The 20237-nt window shown below is 39.2% G+C and overlaps 1 protein-coding gene across 1 annotated transcript in view; it reads right to left on the bottom strand.

Moving 5' to 3' along the window:
• Positions 1 to 1166: 1166 nt before the first annotated feature.
• Positions 1167 to 20237, bottom strand: part of LOC132123844 (mitogen-activated protein kinase kinase kinase 3-like) — a 59910-nt gene continuing 40839 nt past the window's right edge. The window contains exons 11-18 of the mRNA XM_059534533.1: positions 19504 to 19565; positions 16562 to 16633; positions 15507 to 15671; positions 14030 to 14178; positions 13815 to 13946; positions 10107 to 10236; positions 2788 to 2965; positions 1167 to 2617 (exon numbers count right to left, since the gene is read on the bottom strand). Coding sequence (XP_059390516.1) covers positions 2389 to 2617; positions 2788 to 2965; positions 10107 to 10236; positions 13815 to 13946; positions 14030 to 14178; positions 15507 to 15671; positions 16562 to 16633; positions 19504 to 19565 — 1117 coding nt within the window. The 3' untranslated portion in view covers positions 1167 to 2388. The remainder of the gene's footprint in view (positions 2618 to 2787; positions 2966 to 10106; positions 10237 to 13814; positions 13947 to 14029; positions 14179 to 15506; positions 15672 to 16561; positions 16634 to 19503; positions 19566 to 20237) is intronic.

Genomic DNA, 20237 nt, shown 5'->3' on the forward strand with positions numbered 1-20237 from the left:
CTCGTCTTATTTTGCATGACCTGATGGCGAGTAAATTTTCAGCAAATCTTTAAGCATTTTTGGCTTAACTATTCCTTTAAATTTGTGTTCATTTTAACAATGACAAGGAAAATGTTTGCACATCAGTGAGTAATAATTTGAGTCAACAAAAGAAAAAACTCACCATATAGGTTACAAATCAAGACAGCGACTGTTTCAGCAACACTGAACAGTTCTGAAGTGACCAAATTCATAATTCAAGCATCTCACTCTTTGGTTGCATTCGACTGAGTGAGCAGTAAAAGACTGCTACCACACCAGCCATAGTAGTCTTATCTGAAATATTGCTTTGACACTTTAGGGTAATTTTTATAATAATACAAAAAGTTTGGCATTGTCATTCCAAACATGAATTTAAAAAAATGTATAAAAATATTCACTGAATCCTATGTGCTCTATGCATTAGTCCAAGAGTGCAATGGGTATGTATTACAGTGATTATCTCTGGGTAAGGAGTGCTTTAACTAAAACTTTACATAATATAAAAAAGATGTGCTTAAACAGTCTTCATTAGCTGAAAAGACATGGGGGAAAAAATTACACATTGCTCTGTCTCATACCACTTTGGTGGTTGCATATGTCTTAAGCCATGTCATTCATATTTGGTTAGATTCTAACCATCAAAAAAAAAAAAAAAAATTACTCAAATGAGTATTGTACAGTACATATATCATTATAATTGCTCCATGAGGTCTTTTCTATGTACTTTCAATGACACTCAGAATTGGATCCAGGGATACAGAGGTACATGAGCCATAATCAAAATCAACTCTTGTTTTATGACCAAATGAATTCTGTTAAACAACCACATTTTAAACTCTTGACACCTTAAAATAATACTCTGATACATTTGTGCCAAACACAGACAGTTTGTGATTTGTTCAGCAACCCCTGAAGTATCACCTCAGAGCACGTGGGCTGGTTTCAAGTGCATCAGGGGATCAGATCAAGTCAAACGGCAGTAATGCATGTAAACTTAGCTATTGTTATCAGTATTGTTTTTGACACTTTATGTGCCAATCTTTGACTTCTTGTATCAATCCCTAGCCAAAGTCTCTGTCCCAAATGGCAATGACAAACAGGAGAGTCCATTATAAAGAATATATATATATATATATATATATATATTAAATGTAGTTGATAAAACTGTGGACATTTTTTATAATGGAATTATTATATGATTTCATATGGTTAAAAAAGCCTATTAAAATGTAATGTGGTGTAACCATAAAGAAAAAAAAAGTTATAATAATAGCCTTACATGTTAAATACACAGTGAGTACACACACCTAAATAATTTTTCATATTTGTGATTAATATGAACTAATTTTTTTGTGTTGGTTGTGACAAGTTTACAAGTTTAAAAAGCTCAAGTTTTGGGGAGTTACACCACATGACATTTTGCAACCTAAAGTACTTTATGTATTATATAAGATTATTTAAACAGAAAAAAAAAATCTATATTATGCCAATCTACAATCTAAACTGCTGTTGTTGTTTTTTTCAAAACATTTAATAATTTTAATGAGGCTTAATCATAAGAATAGTTCTACTGAATTAATTTACATTTATTTTGGATAAATTAATGGATTTGACCCCCCAAAAAAAGGTTTATGTCACTGACCCACTCTAAGCTCTGACAACCCTTTAAAGTTTATGTAATTTGTCACAAGGAATGTTGGGTAATAGAGTGCTGTAAACATTGCTCCCTCTTCAGACTCTGATGACACATTTCCATGGTTATCAACATCGTAAATCTAGTAAAGTTTGTCATAAAATATCTATATATATATATATATATATATATATATATATATACATACACACACATTTATAGTGCTATAATTTGTGTTATATTACTTTGACAGTAAATGACAAAATAATAATCAAAACTGCTGACATTTTGACATCATTCCCTCTTTTCCACTTATGCAAAGTTGTGAAAATTCCACTGTTTTTTTTTTTCATTTGCTTTTGGACCGGGAATGTAAAATTAAACTTGCCGTAGAAGTTTTACCCAACTAAGAAACCCTGAAAACATGAGAAGGGCCCGTTTAGCAAAAGGGATGCGTAACTCATGAAATAAGAATTGCCAAGTGCGTCATTTGGGACAGGGCTTCGACTCAATATAGAAACAATATAGAAAATGCTATCACGCTTCTGCTGTCCATAGGTTCCCTCTTATGATATTCTTCAAGCTGCGTCGTGGAGATCTGAGTTACATACCCCCTCATTATGGTCACATTTGTTCTTAGTTGGCTGGTTGGCAGGTTTCTTGGAAGGCAGAGTGGTGATTGTCCGTAAGCAGGTGTGTGGTTTTCCCTGGGGATTCCAGAGAGATCTGTTGTATCAGAAGCTGCCTTGGACAAAAGAGTGGCTGAGAAGCCCCTCAGCAGTGGGCCGCATTTTCTCTTCCACAAAGATCTGCCGCAGGAAGTCCCTGCATGCATCGGACACATCCTCGGGCAGGTTTGGTTTAGTCGGCTGGGTTGCGATCTTGAAAATGGCTGCCATTGCTTCATATTCAGCCCACGGGGGCTTCTGAGTTAGCATCTCTACAACCGTGCAGGCAACACTCCTGAGGAGAGAGAGAGATATGTGAGGGACTGTTAGCCAACAAGCTAGCTAGCTGCTTCCATCCACATAATTTCTGCAAGTTTTAGGCAGGTTTATTAGTTAACTAAAACTATCAATGATACTTTAATAACACTAATTTTACGAAAATTCATAAGATGCAAGAGATCTCACCAAATATCTGCTTTGCGTCCGTAGCCTTCTCCATTAATGACTTCTGGGCTCATCCAGTAGGGGGTGCCTGTGACCGATTTGATTCCCGTCCCGGACATGCAGATTGTCTGAATGCGTTTGCTGGCCCCGAAATCTCCCAGCTTCACATTTCCAGAGGAGTCCCTCAAAATGTTAGCGCCTGTGTGGAAACACGTGTAGATTGAGATACGCCGGCCGAGATGTTTGTCTGACCAATGATGACGACTGCATAAAATTATAAGCTGCTTATGGCATTTGAAGTTTGAGACAGTCTTTCTTCCCACGCTTCTAGTCGGAGTGATTTTCCCTTGCTTTAGCTATGCTGCCTGTGAGATTTGTGCTTGTTTAAGTAGTGACTAATAACCGCCAGCCACAAGTTTTCCACACCCTGGATGCCTGACTGTATTGTGAACGGAAAATTAAGACTGAATACGAGAGGAAGGACAGAGACTCCTTCCTTTGCAGCCCACATTTCATGTGGATCTTTCCAATAAAGGATCTTGGGTTTGTTATGGGAATGACAGACTGTATTGGTCATGTGTGCAAAAAGTATGTCAACACTTAAAATGTCTAAACTAAAATTACCACTGCATTACATTTAATTTTACAGTAAAACACTTTATACCATATAAATTGCAGTAAAACAAGTAAAGTCCCTGTGTGATACATCACATATTAGCTTTCATATAAGTAGTTGTGTTTCTGTTTTATTATTTATATTATTATGGTGGGTATACAGGTGAATCTCAATAAATTATAATGTCGTTGTAATAATTAAACCTTGCTAATCTTCGGGAAGAAGGAGGCGGGAACCGGCGGACAATCAACATGAAACTTTAATAACAAAATAAACACAAAACAGCGCACCAGCCCCTCACGGACGACTGGTGCGCTCAAATAAAAACCAAAACACAACTAAAAGCCCAGGCCTGGTCCTCTCTCGTCCTTCACTGTCGTCGCTCCAGTTTTATATCATTTTTATATCAGTTTTCAAACAGTTTTATATCAGTTTTATATAAGATCCAAGATGGGAGATAAGATCCAAGATGGGAGATAAGATCCAAGATGGCGCCGCACATGGCTGCTTCAGTGCTTGGCTCTCCAGTGTTTGTACTGTTTTTGTTCGTTTTTCCTGTTTTTTGTTTAACAAACACGATCAGTTTCACCAGGGATGAACTGCTGAACATTCGGCAGAACACACCACATGATATTTTTCCGGATTTCTATTATACAGACGTTTTACTGAACATTGTTATCGGAGGAGCAGCGGCGCTGATCAAGCGCTTCAGGACGCGCAGACGGGGAAAGCGAGCGGGAGCGCTCGTCAGACTCAGGAAGCGCGGATTTCGAACGCCGTTGCCTAGCATCCATCTCGCAAATCTCCGCTCTCTACCCAACAAAACGGACGAACTCCTTCTGCTCTCTCGGACAAATAAGGATTTCTCTCACTCTGCTGCTCTGTGTTTCACGGAAACCTGGCTGAATGACGCCATACCGGACAGCGCACTCCATCTGCCGGGCTTTCAGCTGTTCAGAGCGGACCGCGAAGCAGAATCAACGGGGAAATCGCGCGGCGGCGGGACATGCTTTTACATCAATGAACGGTGGTGTACAGATGTAACTGTATTAAAGAAGATGTGCTGTCCTGATCTAGAAACGCAGTTTATCAACTGCAAGCCGTTCTATTCGCCGCGGGAGTTTCACTCGTTCATTCTGGTTAGTGTTTACATCCCTCCTCAAGCGCAAGTAAGTCTGGCTTTACAGAAACTCGCTGATCAGATCACAGACACAGAACAACAACACCCGGACTCTGTTTTAATCATTCTTGGGGACTTTAATAAAGCCAATCTCTCCCGTGAACTGCCAAAATACAGACAGCATGTTACCTGTCCCACCAGAGACAGTAATATACTGGATCACTGTTACACCACAATAAAGGATGCATATCACTCTGTTCCACGAGCAGCTTTGGGACGTTCTGATCACTGTCTGGTTCATCTTATACCGACCTACAAGCAGAAACTTAAATCTGCTAAACCTGTAGTAAAGACTGTGAAGAGATGGACCAGCGAAACAGAGCAGGATTTACAATCTTGTTTTGACATCACAGACTGGAGTGTTTTTGAAGCTGCTACCACCGATCTGGACGAACTCACAGAGACCGTAACATCCTATATTAGTTTCTGTGAGGATATATGCATTCCTACCAGGACTTAACATTCAACAATGATAAGCCATGGTTTACAGTAAAACTCAGACACCTTCGTCAGGCCAAAGAGGATGCCTACAGAAATGGGGACAGGGTCTTGTACAATCAGGCCAGGAACACACTGAACAAAGAGATTAGAGCGGCTAAAAAGACCTACGCTAAAAAGTTGGAAGACCAGTTTACTTCCAACGACTCTACTTCAGTTTGGAGAGGACTGAGAGCCATCACAAACTACAAGACACCATCCCCTTGCACTGAGGCTAATCAACGACTTGCTAACGACCTGAATGAGTTTTATTGTAGATTTGAAACCCCCAACACCCACTCTGACCATCTCCCTACAAAACCATTAACACCTCCTGCAATCCCCCTCTCCATACCTCCTGCTCTTCAAATCTGTGAAGATGATGTGCGCCAGGTCTTCAAGAAAAACAAAAGAAGAAAAGCACCAGGCCCAGATGGCGTTACACCAGCCTGTCTGAAAACCTGTGCTGACCAGCTGGCCCCCATCTTTTCACAGATCTTCAACAGATCTCTGGAGTTGTGTGAAGTGCCTTCCTGCTTCAAACGCTCAACCATAATCCCCATTCCAAAGAAACCCAAGATAACAGGACTTAACGACTACAGACCTGTGGCTCTAACGTCTGTCGTCATGAAGTCGTTTGAAAAACTGGTTCTGGCTTATCTGAAGGACATCACTGGACCCTTACTGGACCCCCTGCAGTTTGCGTACCGAGCAAACAGGTCCGTGGATGATGCAATCAACATGGCATTGCACTTCATCCTGCAACATCTGGACAAAACAGGGACTTATGTGAGGATCCTGTTTGTGGACTTTAGTTCGGCTTTCAACACCATCATCCCAACAACCCTCCAGACCAAACTGACCCAGCTCTCTGTTCCTAGCTCTATCTGTCAGTGGATCACCAGCTTTCTGACAGATAGGCAACAGTTAGTGAGACTGGGGAAATTCATGTCAAACAGCTGCTCCACCAACACTGGTGCCCCTCAGGGATGTGTTCTCTCCCCTCTGCTCTTCTCCCTGTACACCAACGACTGCACCTCTAAAGACCCCTCTGTCAAGCTCCTGAAGTTTGCAGACGACACTACAGTCATCGGCCTCATCCAGGACGGTGACGAGTCTGCTTACAGACAGGAGGTTGAGCAGCTGGCTGTCTGGTGCAGTCTTAACAACCTGGAGCTGAACACGCTCAAAACAGTGGAGATGACTGTGGACTTTAGGAGAAACCCCCCTGCACTTTCCCCACTCACCATCATGAACAGCACTGTGACTGCAGTGGAGTCATTCAGATTCCTGGGAACCACCATCTCTCAGGACCTGAAGTGGGACAATCACATTGGCTCCATTGTGAAAAAAGCCCAACAAAGGTTGTACTTCCTTCGCCAGCTGAGGAAGTTTAACCTGCCACAGGAGCTGCTGAAACAGTTCTACTCAGCCGTCATTGAGTCAGTCCTGTGTACTTCAATTACTGTCTGGTTTGGTTCAGCAACAAAATCAGATATCAGAAGACTACAGAGAACTGTTCGGACTGCTGAAAGGATTATTGGTGCTCCCCTGTCCACCCTCCAAGAACTGTACACATCCAAGTCACCCCATCTTTGAACTTTTGCCATCTGGCCGGCGCCTCAGAGCCGCAAATACAAGAACAGCAAGGCACAAGAATAGTTTCTTCCCCCAGGCAATCTACCTCATGAACAGTTAAATGTTTCCCACTTAAACTTATGCAAAAATGTGCAATATCCTTATATTTATTTGTTACCCCTCCATCCTAGAACATTCCTGCATCTCACTCAATCCTATTCCATTATCATTTATAGCACAATTGTTTATACACTTATTTATTTGCCAATTTGTAAATCTCCTGTAAATTTTTTTTTTTTTTTTTTTTGTCTGTGTGTTGTTGTCTCTGTTTACTGGAAGCTTATGTCACTAAAACAAATTCCTTGTATGTGCAAGCATACTTGGCAATAAAGCTCTTTCTGATTCTGATTCTGATTCCATCTCCTACGTGGGTTTTGGGCAGCCGGCAGGAGTCCCCCGTTCCCTGCTCCTCCGGATACCTTCACGGAGGCAGCAGGCTCCGGCCCCCTGGCGAACGGCGCCGACTCCTCCGCTCCCTCACGGACGGCAGCCGTCCCTCCACATCGCGGGCGGTCGGCAGCGAGCTCGCCCGTCCCCGGCAACTCGCTCCAGTCCACCGCCTCGAGCGTCCATGGCGGCATCCTCCATTCACCACAGCGGCGAGGGATCTTCAGCAGCGCGTCCCTCCTTCTCCCGGGCTTCGGCACCACTGTAATAATTAAACCTTCGTATTCATCCGGAAGAAGGAGGCGGGAACCGGCGGACAATCAAAATGAAACTTTAATAATTCAAATAAACACAAAACAGCGCACCAGCCCCTCACGGACGACTGATGCGCACAAAATAAAACCAAAACACAACTAAAAGCCCAGGCCTGGTCCTCTCTCGTCCTTCACTGTCGTCGCTCCAGTTTTATATCCTTCCATCTCCTACGTGGGACTCGAGACCGGCAGTGGGTCGCAGGTGTCACTGATTTACCCAATCATTGCCGGCCTCACTCCTTGTTCCCACGTCCCTCGGCCCCGCCCCACTCGCCACAGTCGTGGAAAAGTTCATTTTAGTGATTCAACTCTAATTGTGAAACTTGTGTATTAAATAAATTCAATGCACACAGACTGAAGTAGTTTAAGTCTTTGGTTCTTTTAATTGTGATGATTTTGAATCACATTTAACAAAAACCCACCAATTCACTCTCTCAACAAATTTGAATACTTCATAAGACCAATAATAAATAATAATAAAAAAAAATGTGAATTGTTGGCCTTCTGGAAAGTAGGGGCTCCTTTTGCTTTAATTACTGCCTCAATTCGGTGTGGTATGGAGGTGATGAGTTTGTGGCACTGCTGAGGTTGTATGGAAGCTCAGGTTTTTTTGACAGTGGCCTTCAGCTCATCTGCATTGTTTGGTCTCTCGTTTCTCACTTTCCTCTTGACAATAGCCCATAGATTCTCTGTGGGGTTCAGGTCTGGTGGGTTTGCTGGACAGTCAAGCACACCAACACCATGGTCATTTAACCAACTTTTGGTGATTTTGGCAGTGTGGGCAGTTGCCAAATCCTGCTGGAAAATCAAATCAGCATCTTCAAAAAGCTGGTCAGCAGAAGGAAGCATGAGGTGCACCAAGATTTCTTGATTTCTCGGACTTTGGACCACTGGGCAACAGTCCAGTTCTTCTTCTCCTTAGCCCAGGTAAGACGCCTCTGACGTTGTCTGTGGTTCAGGAGTGGCTTAACAAGAGGATTACGACAACTTTAGCCAAATTCCTTGACACGTCTGTGTGTGGTGGCTCTTGATGCCTTGACCCTAGCCTCAGTGCTTTTCTTGTGAAGTTCACTCAAATTCTTGAATTGATTTTGCTTGACAATCCTCATAATGCCGCGGTTCTCTCGGTTGGTTGTGCATCTTTTTCTTCCACTTTTTCCTTCACTTAATGAAATATGTGGTCCCAAGTTGTAAAATATACATGCACTGTATGCCCTCCTGTAATATCTGAAACAGTGCCACTGCTTTTTAAAAATATATTTACTATGATTTTCTTGCAAACACAGCTGCCGTTTTATATATCAATTTAACTAAATATTTTTGAATATTATATGCAAATAATATTTTTGAACAAATACTGTTTTTGAATATTCTATCGCCTACAAAAACGACCCGTTTGGACTACATCTCTCTAGTTCCTGCAGTAATGACGTCACTAAAACAGTTTGACTAACCTCCGCCCACATGAATACACAAAAAAGGGGGCGTGGCCTTGTTGCGTCCCGACGGAGAAGAGGAAGAGCTGCGTTTGTGTTTGTCGCCATGTCGTCGAAACGCTGTTATTTTCATCTCGGAGTCCAATCAACTTTGTCTGGCCTTCCCAGGGACGCTGTACTTGGAGATTAATGGTTACAATTTGTTTAACTCTGTTCCCGGAAATTATAATCCACATGTAAAACTATGTGCAGCACATTTTGCTGAGAACAGCTTCCTCAATCTCAATCAGTTTAATGCCGGATCCGCACAAAGATTATTCCTGAAAGATGGAGCAGTTCCCTCTTTGTCTGGAGAAGGCGTTGTTTATGGACCACAACCGGTAAGTGTATTTTATTATTTAAGTTGGTGCGTTTAACAGTTTCTGTAACTTATTACACAAAGGGCAACGCTGTTTAGCTTTGTTAACTAGATGTTAGGCCTGTGCAAAAAAAATCGACTGCAATTTTCATGCGCATCTCGTCAGTAAAAACGCTTTGATTATAAGTACATCTCCAGTACATGCTCCTGCCCACTTGCTTCTCAAAACTAGCCCAATCGCGTTTACAGGAGGGGATCGTGCGCTCAGCTGCTGTCGAATCACAACACAGGAACCACTGGCCCAATCAGAACTCGTTACATATTTCTAAAGGAGGGACTTTATAGAACAAGGAAGTCATCAGCCCATTTTTATGACAGTGAAAACAGCGGTATACAGATAGGTGAATTGTGTGAAAAATACTGTTTTTTACACGCGAACCATGAACATGTTATATTGCACACTGTAACACAATCAAAGCATCAAAAAAGCACGAAAAACGGGACCTTTAATTTATGTAATGCAATGACATTCATACAAAACATGTCCAGTTTTTGGACCCACATCTTCCTTAATAAACTGAGTGATTAAAGAGTGTCCATGTCTAAAAGAAGCAATGCCTGCATTTTCTGGAAGGTAAATATGATTTTTAGGAAATTTAATATTATCAATGCTAAAAAATACCTATTAGACTGTTAAATTTGGTCAGAATTTAGCCCTGAAGTCTGTAGGAATGCAAAACCTTTCCCCCTTGCTATTTTTGGCGATACCTTAAAGGAAGTAACACAAATCTGAGCCAAGCCAATGTTATTTCACCTAATAAGAGGGAATGTATTTCAGGTGGTGTGGTGCAAGCGACACTCTCCTTTAGATTTACATTACAAGCAAGAGCCCACTGTTCTTAGCTGGAGATGATTTAGGACTACTGCGATTTACCTTTGATGTCTCTGTGTACGATCATGTTGCTGTGCAAATAGTGGACTCCCTGTAGGATCTGTCGGGTGTATCTGCGGGTGACTTTTTCAGTCAGTGCTCCGTAAGCCTTCAGCTGGTCTTTAATAGAGCCCTAGACACACATGGACACAGATGAAATATATCTTGCTTGAAGCCAGATACCATATTCAGTGCATAAAGTGCAAGCAGAAAGGACTGCAATGACTTTGTATTTTTATTAGGAAACTTGAAAACAAGCTGTCAGCATATGCTTTGACAGGAAACATAAAACAGGATTCAAACCTGTTTACCAAAGGATACAGTGCAATGGAAAATGATTTGACCCTTTCCTGATTTCTGTTGTTGTTCTATTGTTCATACTGTATGCAGGGATTTAAACATGTATTATGTAACAAATACAAAGCATTACAATTTGTTGTTTAACTCATATTTGTTGCTTAAGAGGTGTGCAGATACTAAGGGGTTTTTTACCCTTGTGTCTTTTTTTTTTTACTTTATAACCAAATATATATGTACATATTTTTTTTATAATATATAAAAGTGTATTAAGTGATATTAAATATGATTAAATATTAAATGTCTTAACGCAAGACATTTATAATAAGGTTCCATTTATTAACATTTGCTAATATGGATGTAAAATAATGCTAAATGTATTTGAAATAAATATTGGATTACACTAATTGAAAAAAATAATACATTGCATTAACAGTGCTTGCATTTTATTTTGCATTTTATTTGCCCGTCTTAGCTTTTTAGGGGAAATCCAACTCGGTTGTATATATAAAGTGTCGAAATTTTAATTCAACAATCCATATCCAGCTTTAAAAGTTCACTTCCAAAATATTCAGTCTGTTTAAAAATGCATATTAAAACATTTTATATTTAATAATGATTTCTTATCAATAAAATAATATTAACACTACAATTTTTTAATAATACTATCCTGTGTACAATAACTAAACAATTTGTAAATGTTTTTTTTTTTTTTTTTAGATATAAGTTAAATGTGACACGGGACCACAAAACTTGGAGAATTGAGATTTATATATCATCTGGAAACTGAATACATAAGCTTTCCATTGATGTATGGTTTATTAGGATCGGACAATATTTGGCCAAGATAAAACTATTTAAAAATCTGGAATCTGAGGGTGCAAAAAAATCTAAATATTGAGAAAATCGTTTTTTTAAGTTATCCAAATGAATTCTTAGCAATGCATATCACTAATCAAAAAATTAAGTTTTGGTATAGCAACAGTAGGAAATGTACAAAATATCTTCATGGAACATGATATTTACTTAATAACCTAATGATTTTTGGCATAAAAGGAAAATGTATCATTTTGACCCATACAATGTATTTTTGGCTATTGCTAAAAATATACCTCAGCGACTTAAGACTGGTTTTGTGTTCCAGGGTCACATAAATCTGGAAGGGCAGATATACTTTTTCACAGCACTATATATATATATATATTTAATAATTCCTTACATTTATATAGCGCTTTTCTAAGCACTCGAAGTGCTTTTACATGAAAGGGGGAATCTCCTCTTCCACCACCATGGTAAAATATATTTCAAAGAGTAATTATTATTTCCTGTAAACCAGTGTGTCAGGAAGTCACACTCAGATGTGTTTACAAAAGTGGAGCTGGAAGTATATAGTTCCTCAGAACGCTGAACTTTTTTTAACTTTCTGGAAAAACGTATTACAGTGCCAAACATTTCTCACATGCGACTGTGTTTCTTTGAAACCCTGGCCCAAACAAAGTTCATATTTCCTCAGCTTTCCTGTTTACACCCCTCACCGAAGAAACAATGTCTCCTCAAGGACAACATCGTGAAATACCTGTGACGCAAACTACAATAAGAGAAACCACAATGCCTTGCTAGCAAAAGTACATTTGCACAGCTCCTTCTAAGTAGTATTATTTTGTATTACGAAGTATCGCAATGTCCTTTTCAAGTTATTAAAACGGAACAATGTGTATTGCATATGTAAACCTATTGTAATACACTCCTGCAGGCTCTAGCCATCTTCTGATCCCTCATTATGTAATACATTTCTCATCTCACATAACCCTATTCCACATCCTACTCATTCATACTTTGTTCCCTTCACCTCTGCTCTTATCAGGACACAGCAGTGCCGTGCAGAGGCTGGTGGCTTTGGCTCTGAGCAGCGATGCATCTGTCTGCCAGAAACCTTGGTGAAACAGTCCCCTTCACCAGACAATATGTGACCAAGACACCACGTGTCTGTGCATATTAAAATCGAGCTGACGGATGGGACAGACTCGTTAAAGACACCCATTTGCAGAGAAAATGAACTCGTAAAGCCGTGCGGTTGTGCTGAGAACGAACACTGTGGATATGTTCGCGAGCCAGTGACATTTTAGTGGGTTTTCTTATTATTTGGAAAGCGTAGATTCATTAAGTTTAACAATGTCATTTTCTTTAAACACAAAGAGACACTGGGAATGTGCCCAGTGACCGCTGTTTTTTTTGTTGTTTGTTTTTCACATATGCTCTGTTTTTTAGCACTTGATTTACTAAGTAAATAAGGCAGGGTATATCCACATTTCCTGATTCTATTTGATTCTGATCCGCCAGCTCTTGATTTGTATATATTCCAATTTCAGTTCGATCTGATATGGATTAATTTGTTGATTTGCTTATATATGAAAGGAAAAAAATGTAGTAATACTGTAAATTATATATAGAAGTGTTTTAAATGGATTCAAACTCAACTTTACGGTAACTTAAATTTACATTACAAGAATCGGCTCAGAAGAGTTGTCTCAAGAATCAGGGAAAAAGGATCACACTGTATATTCTGATTTACTAAGAAGAACCCACCGGTTCATAAGAGTAATTTGTCAGTGAATCAGCATACACTATCTGTGCTGTATATTTTGATTTACTATAAAGAACCGGTTGATGAGAGTCATTTAATTGCTGTATGTACTGAATAAACATAACTGAATTAACAATTGATTTCTGTATGTAGTGACTCTCATAAAAGAAACTGGTTCATAAGAATCTATTTTTAATTAATCAAAATACACTCGTCTTGCTTTATGTTTTGATTCACTTAAAGGAGTCATTTGTTTATTAGTCAGGCTACACTGTTCATGCTGTATGTCTTGATTCACCAAAATGAACCATGAAGTCATTTGTTGTTGAATTAGGGTACACCGGATGTGCTGTATGTTTTGATTCACTAAAAGCATCCGTTTCATACAAGTCTTTTGTTTGTGAATCAGACTACTCTGGTCATGCTGTATTTTTTAATTCACTAAAAAGAACCAGTTTATAAGAGTCATCTGTTCTCGAATTGGGCTACACTGTACAGGCTGTTTGTTTTGATTCACTAAAATGAATCGGTTCGTAAGAGTCACTTGTTCATAAACTGGATTGTCGATGGACAGTGAATAAGCTTGTTTTTGTTCTAGAATAGTCCACGCAAAAGTGGTTGTTTGGTGAATTAACTAAAGACTTTTTTTTTAATTCATTCCACGGTATGCATGAAGTCTACATTGACTTACACAAACAAAATACTAATACAATATAACAAAATAGATAATAGTCACCTAGGGGTTGAATCATTCTAAAAGTAAACAACACCAAATCGCTCCAATGAGCTGCATCAACACAGTGCAAACACAAACATAACTGTATACACACCCCGGGCATTAATTCCACAAAAATGGACAGCTTTTTCTGCACCAGATCACGCGAGCAGCCGTAGTACTGAACTATACGTTTGTGACGCAGATTCTTTAAGAGCTGAATCTCACACTCCAGTGCATTGACTTCCTGCAGAGAGAGACAAGAAACATTAGCAGAGCCTCTCTACAGGGCATAAACAGTGTCACTATTTGAATTCACTTCATACTTACCTTGCTGGTTTCCTGAGAGTCAGGGTCAAAGGGCACCTGCTTGGCTGCCAGTTCACGTCCCGTGTCAACATCGTAGCAGAGGTAGACCTCGCCGAACGCTCCCCGACCGAGCAGCTTACCCCGACGCCAGTTTACAGGAGCCCTTGGGGCTGAGGGTAAGAAGAAACAAACCACATTAACCTCATCAGCAAACCGCAGACTCGCTGACAACTCAAACTGCAACTGCATTCACAACTGGATGATGCTATACAGATTTACACTTTCAGATTTATTTGCAACTGTTCCCCTCTCAGGCAATAAACTAGGATTTAAAAGAACAGAGAGGCAGACACTGAACTATTGGCAGTCACTGCAAGTTATTTAAGACTAAATATTAAACACCTGAATATAACTTCTTTAAATCAAGGCTGTGTCGAACTAAAGCAAATCCTTCAGGGTGTGTTTTTCTTTTCCTAATGCTAATACGTCTTGAGTTTGGAAATATTTGAATCTGGCTCTTTCCTGACTGATCGCTCTCATGAGCCACACGCATAATAATGCAATCTATCCATGCATTCAATATTTCTGCTATTGTTCTTTAAACATGCTGTATGGATCTAATCATAAATAGATTAACTTTAAGTCTGGATCCATTTAAACTACACCCAAGTCTGAGAAATACCACTCACCAGACAAGATTTACAGATCTATCAGACTCATTTCCCTCTTATTCTATGCAGGGAACACATTTGCATCAGCATTTACGATCATTTTAATCAGCTTAGTGTTCCTATAATGATATCTGACAGTAAGCTTTCTGAATAGTTTATGGAGGAATTGGGGGAAAGAGCCCGCAGACAGACAGCAGAGACAAGAATCCATGTTCATAAGTCAAATTTAGGCGCCTGTCCTGGATTCCTCTGAGGAAATGGAGCTGATTAAAGAACCTGCAGAGCTCAAACATACAAGAGCACAGCAAAAACCATGCAGAGCCGCGTTGATTCATCATCTCTAATTGAGGCGGAAAGTATGGACAAAATCAAACAATAACAATGTGTACATAATAATAGTTTCTATCTCCATGATTAAAGCTAACTGAAAGAGTTTATTTACAGATTTGATTAAATTCTCATTTAAAAGATTTCAATTTATCTAAATGTGTTTCATTTATAATGTCCATTTCGCTCATGCAACTCAGTTTTTGTCAGTATTTAGTGTAGGTCTTTTTCATAATACTACATTCAATTAAAGCATCAAACTTGCACTGTCAACTCAGGGTAAATATGATTTCTTTTGCTGTGTTGCTACAAATTCAGCTGCAGCAGATGGTACATAGAAAGCACTGCAGCCCTATTTGTGCATTTAGAAAATATTCGTAAAGATTACGCTACAACCTGACACTTCTGGACTGAAGGCAATTGTGCAAATGTGCTTTATGTGGTTTTCTTTTCTAATGGTATGCATAAGTGTTCTTGTGTATGCATGCATGCGCTCTTACATTTAGGAGTGTTGCATTGGCTGTTTTTCTCAGTCCAGCTGATGGAGTGCAGATCTCCACTGTACAGCAAGGTGCTTTCTCCATTATAGCTGTGTGTACGGCTGGACGGGACCAGCTGAAACATGTTCTCTTGAGGCATAAAGCTTCGAGGAAAGGTCTTCCGACCTGGATACAATGAGATATTTTAGACACATGATACAAAATACACCTTAAGACCTTGTGACCAATAAACTTCCATGATCTTTTTGGAGAAAATTTGAAGAAAACACTCATAACATTCCCTAAAAACAGAGTAAATCTTTGCACAATCCAGATGTTCTGAATCATCTCTTCATACATTAAGGCACATGCAATCAGCATGTCCAAACATCTTTATATTCCATCTTCCTCTCTTTCCCTAATTTTCTCTCTCGCACGCTTTTCTTTTCCTTTGTCTCTCACTTCCTCCATCAACCTTTCCAGAAGGCAGGAAACTCCTCTCATTGCAGTGTTGTGCAACAGTCATTGTGACTTGTCCGGGGAATCACAAATGAAACACACACTAGGTCTTTAATACACTTTGTGAGTTTTGGAGAAACTCAAATCATGCTGGCCATGTGCACAGCTTTACATCCAGTGCTGGAGGCAAATAATGTAAGGAATATGTTATATCCCTGGTGAAAATATCAGCACCTGCACAACAGCTTCAAATCAGCAAAACTAGTCTTCTAGTCTCTTCAGCATGGATTTATTCATTTTAGAAACAACTAACTTTCAATGCAATTTCAGAAATGGTTTTGGAGGAAACTATACCAAATTATAATAAATAATAACAACAACAACAACAAAAAAACGAAATATTTATTTATTTTATAATTTTACTATTGGATTCAATTATTTGTAAATAATAGACAAAAAATAACTTTTCAGCATAATGAACTTTTTCAGCATAATCTATATTTAAGCTCTCAGTTAAGTCAAAAAAAAAAAAAAAAGAATAAGTTCAGGAATCATTTCAGAATAATTAATGACATAAACACAATGACACATTCACTGTTCTGGTAAAGCGCTCTTACCATCACCATAGTCTTTACTGCGCCTGGACATGTGGAACTGGCGTGGGAAGGTCCCGTGTTTCCCTTGACGCCCTGCAGGTGGAGCAGTTACATACAGACCGATTAGATACATGCTTGACATGAGCAATGGTTTACAAACAAGCATTTTATCTTCATTCCCAAACAGCAAATATTGATAACAAAACTGTTTAGAGTATCTGATACGTGATACGGGACTCTATTATACGTGCAGTCACTGAATAAACTGTGAGTGAAACCTCATGAAATCAGATAAACAGGGCCCAGTGTAGTGAAGAGCTCTTAACCAAAGGGCACTTCATTCATTCAAAGTGACAAAACTAGAACACTCCCATTCTAGACAACTGAGCTGTCTGCTGCACTGCAGAGCAGAGAACTGAGACCGAGCTTACATGAAAATTATACAACTTGGCTGAATCCCACAAAAACGAAGGAAATGTCCAATTGTCTATTGTAATGCAAAAATCTAATTTGCATTACAGCAAAGCTGAATTGTAATTAAATACGTAAAATAACACATTTGGATGAATTCTCGAAAAATGATGACGAAAAATTGATGTTCCTCAAATAATATAATGTGGGCATTGTCATTCACCCATTTGTCCTCTAAATAAAGAGACTGAGAAAAAGAACAAAAGTGAGAGACACAAAGATCAGGATGGGAAAGAAAGAGCAGGACAGAGTGAGTGGCTGTGTGTTAACACAAGAATGGCAACCCTGACTAGCTCAGAAGACTGCTTGCTTAAAACACAAGTGCTGCATTCTGATGCCCCATGCAATTGAAAGCAGCTGTTGAGCGGGTCGACTGCCTTCCCAAATGCTGTTTGCAACCCATCTCCCAGGGAGACCCAGTGATTTGCTCTGTTTAGAAGCAGAGCGCAGACAGGAAAAATCTATTCACAACACCAGACGGGAAAAAAACTGTCTGCTCTCTATGGAGAATCCCCAGTGTTGGTGATCTGAATGCATGTATGAGTGTCTGGGCTTCAATGTAAAGACACACACGTTGTCAATATCACAGAGCTCTTTTTCTTCTCTAACAGACTGGGATATAAACGGTTTGTGCGTAAAAAGTAAAGTTTCCGTGAAAAGTGTTTTTGTGTGTGTGTCTCATTATCAGGCAGACCTGCTCTATTTGATTGTCGCCCAAGAGGAAAAAACAACAGAGAGAGAGCAGGGCATGAGAGCTGGAGAGAGCGAGAATGACAGAGCAGAGGAGAGACAGAGAATACTAACCAGGGAAGGACATGAGAGAAAATCTCCTTGTTTAACCACTCCAGTAACTTTCAATCTCTCAGCACAGCAGAAAAAAGGAATGAAAGGGAAAAAGGATGGTTATATGTCTATAACTATGTTCCAAGAATCTAGTGAACTGCCTATGAAGGCAGACTTTTCAGACTGAAAAAAAAAAAAACATTTCTTAATATTTTTTGTCTTATTTTCTAATATCATGGAATATCATGTAAAGATTATTTTTGTTTTAATTCTCTTGGTTATTTCTTACAGCTTAGGAAAAGAAAAAATTCAGTATCTCAAAAAAGTTGAATATTCTTATTTGGGATTGATTAGTTTGATTAATTTTGAGTATAAATACTGGGTACCTCCTGGGCTAGTTTAGAACATGCAACCACAATTATAGAAAAGACTGACTTCACATTTGTCCAAGAGACAATCATCAACACCCTCCACAAGGAGAGAAAGCCACAGAAGGTCACTGCTGAAAGGGCTGGCTGTTCACAGAGTGCTGTAACTAAATATATTCATAGAAAGTTGACTGGAAGGAAAAAGTGAGGTAGGAAAAGTTGCAGAAGCAACAGGGATAAGCGGATTCAAGAACTTGGGAGAGCTTCAGAAGGAGTGGACTGAAGCCAGAGTCAGCGCATCAAGATTCACCACACTCAGACGTCTTCAGGAAAAGGGCTACAGCTGTTACATTCCTAAAACCGAGCCACTCCTGAACCAGAAATAAATCTAGAATATAAGAAAGTTAGTTTTTTTTAATTCAATGACAAAAAATAAAGAACTTTTCCATGATATTCAAATTTTTTGAGATGTACTGGTATGTATATAGTATATATATTAGGGCTGTAGCTATCAAATATTTTAGTAATCGAGTATTCTACCAAAAATTCCATCGATTAATCGAGTAATCGGATAAAATGTGAACTTTACGATAAAGACTTTGAAAACAACCTTATATTTAACGAAATTTGGATTCCAAAAAAAGTGTAATCCTTCACAAGGAAGAATGAATGCACTGTGATGAACTGAAAAAATATATATAATAAATAAAAAAATCAAGAAAAAATTGGGAGGAAATAAAATGTTATATAATTAAAAAATATAAATATAATCTATTAATAAAGAAAAAGTAATAAAACAATGCAACAATAAAAAGAAATGAACTAAAATGCTATAATCATAAGAATAAACTACTATTATAAATATCTTTAATTGAACACAGAAAATATTAATACAAATAAATGAATTTAAAATACACTGAATTCTATGATCATAATACATTTCACAAGATAATCAATGACAGAATGACAGAAATTACAATTTTGACGATTTTAACTCAAATCTCCCATGTGCTACAAAAACTAGGTTCTGTACAGAGCAAAAAAATCAGTCACTAATGAAGCTCTGTTTCTGTTAAGATGCTCCCTTAGAAGACAGCTGCCTATATAGGCAGTAAACATCAAAGCAGCTCCCTATGTTTTGCCACATTCAACAGCATTGCAAATGTAAAGTCTTGATTTGACGTGATGCCCCATTAGCAACCCAGAGGGACCATGAGCACAGCTCAAAGGAAGCACCTTTGCCCCGTCATAGAGAACCAGCTGTATAACGGAGCAGAGACCAATATAATAAGCCCACAGCTCTGACAGGAATCCATATTTACTTGCACATGTCAACCTCACCTTTGTATTCATAGTTGAGGTTCAGATAATTGTTGTCCCGGTTGTTCTGGGAGAATGGCGGGCTGTTGAAACACAAGGAGAGAAGGAGAGATGATGGGTTATTTTTGCTTGTTACTCCCTTGTGTGCAGTGTTGAGGTTGGGCCACACTGTCTGCCTGGTCTACATTCCTGCACTGCACAGTCCCCGACGTGCCAATGTTTGAGGATGGAAACTTGAGATTTTATTTGCCTGATACCTGACCCGAGATAGTAACGCCTGACCATTCATTTAGAGTTTTGTACATATCTGAATAGTGCAACAAAAGCGTTAAGCATCAGTCAATTGTGTACAATGCAGTGACCCCAAAATGTGTCGTAGGCCAGGATCTAGAATACTCAACAAAAAAAAAAAAAAAACATTCCTAGAACCAAGCCACTCCTGAACCAGAAAATCGGACTGTTGCTCAGTGGTCCACAGTCCTCTTTTTGGATGAAAGTAATTTAGCATTAAATTGGGAAATCAAGGCCTGGATTCTGGAGGAGGAATGGAGAGGCACAGAAACCAAAGTCCAGTGAGAAGTTTCTGAAGTGATGAGTGATGATTTGGGGTGCTGTGACGTCTGCTGGTGTTGGTCCATTGTGTTTTGTCAAGTCCAAAGTCAATGCAGCCATCTACCAGGAGATTTTGGAGCACTTTGTGCTTCCATCTGCTGACAAACATTATGGAGATACTAATTTCATTTTGCAGCAGTACT

Source organism: Carassius carassius, chromosome 42 (genome assembly GCF_963082965.1).
Source record: "Carassius carassius chromosome 42, fCarCar2.1, whole genome shotgun sequence".
Lineage (NCBI taxonomy): Eukaryota > Metazoa > Chordata > Actinopteri > Cypriniformes > Cyprinidae > Carassius > Carassius carassius.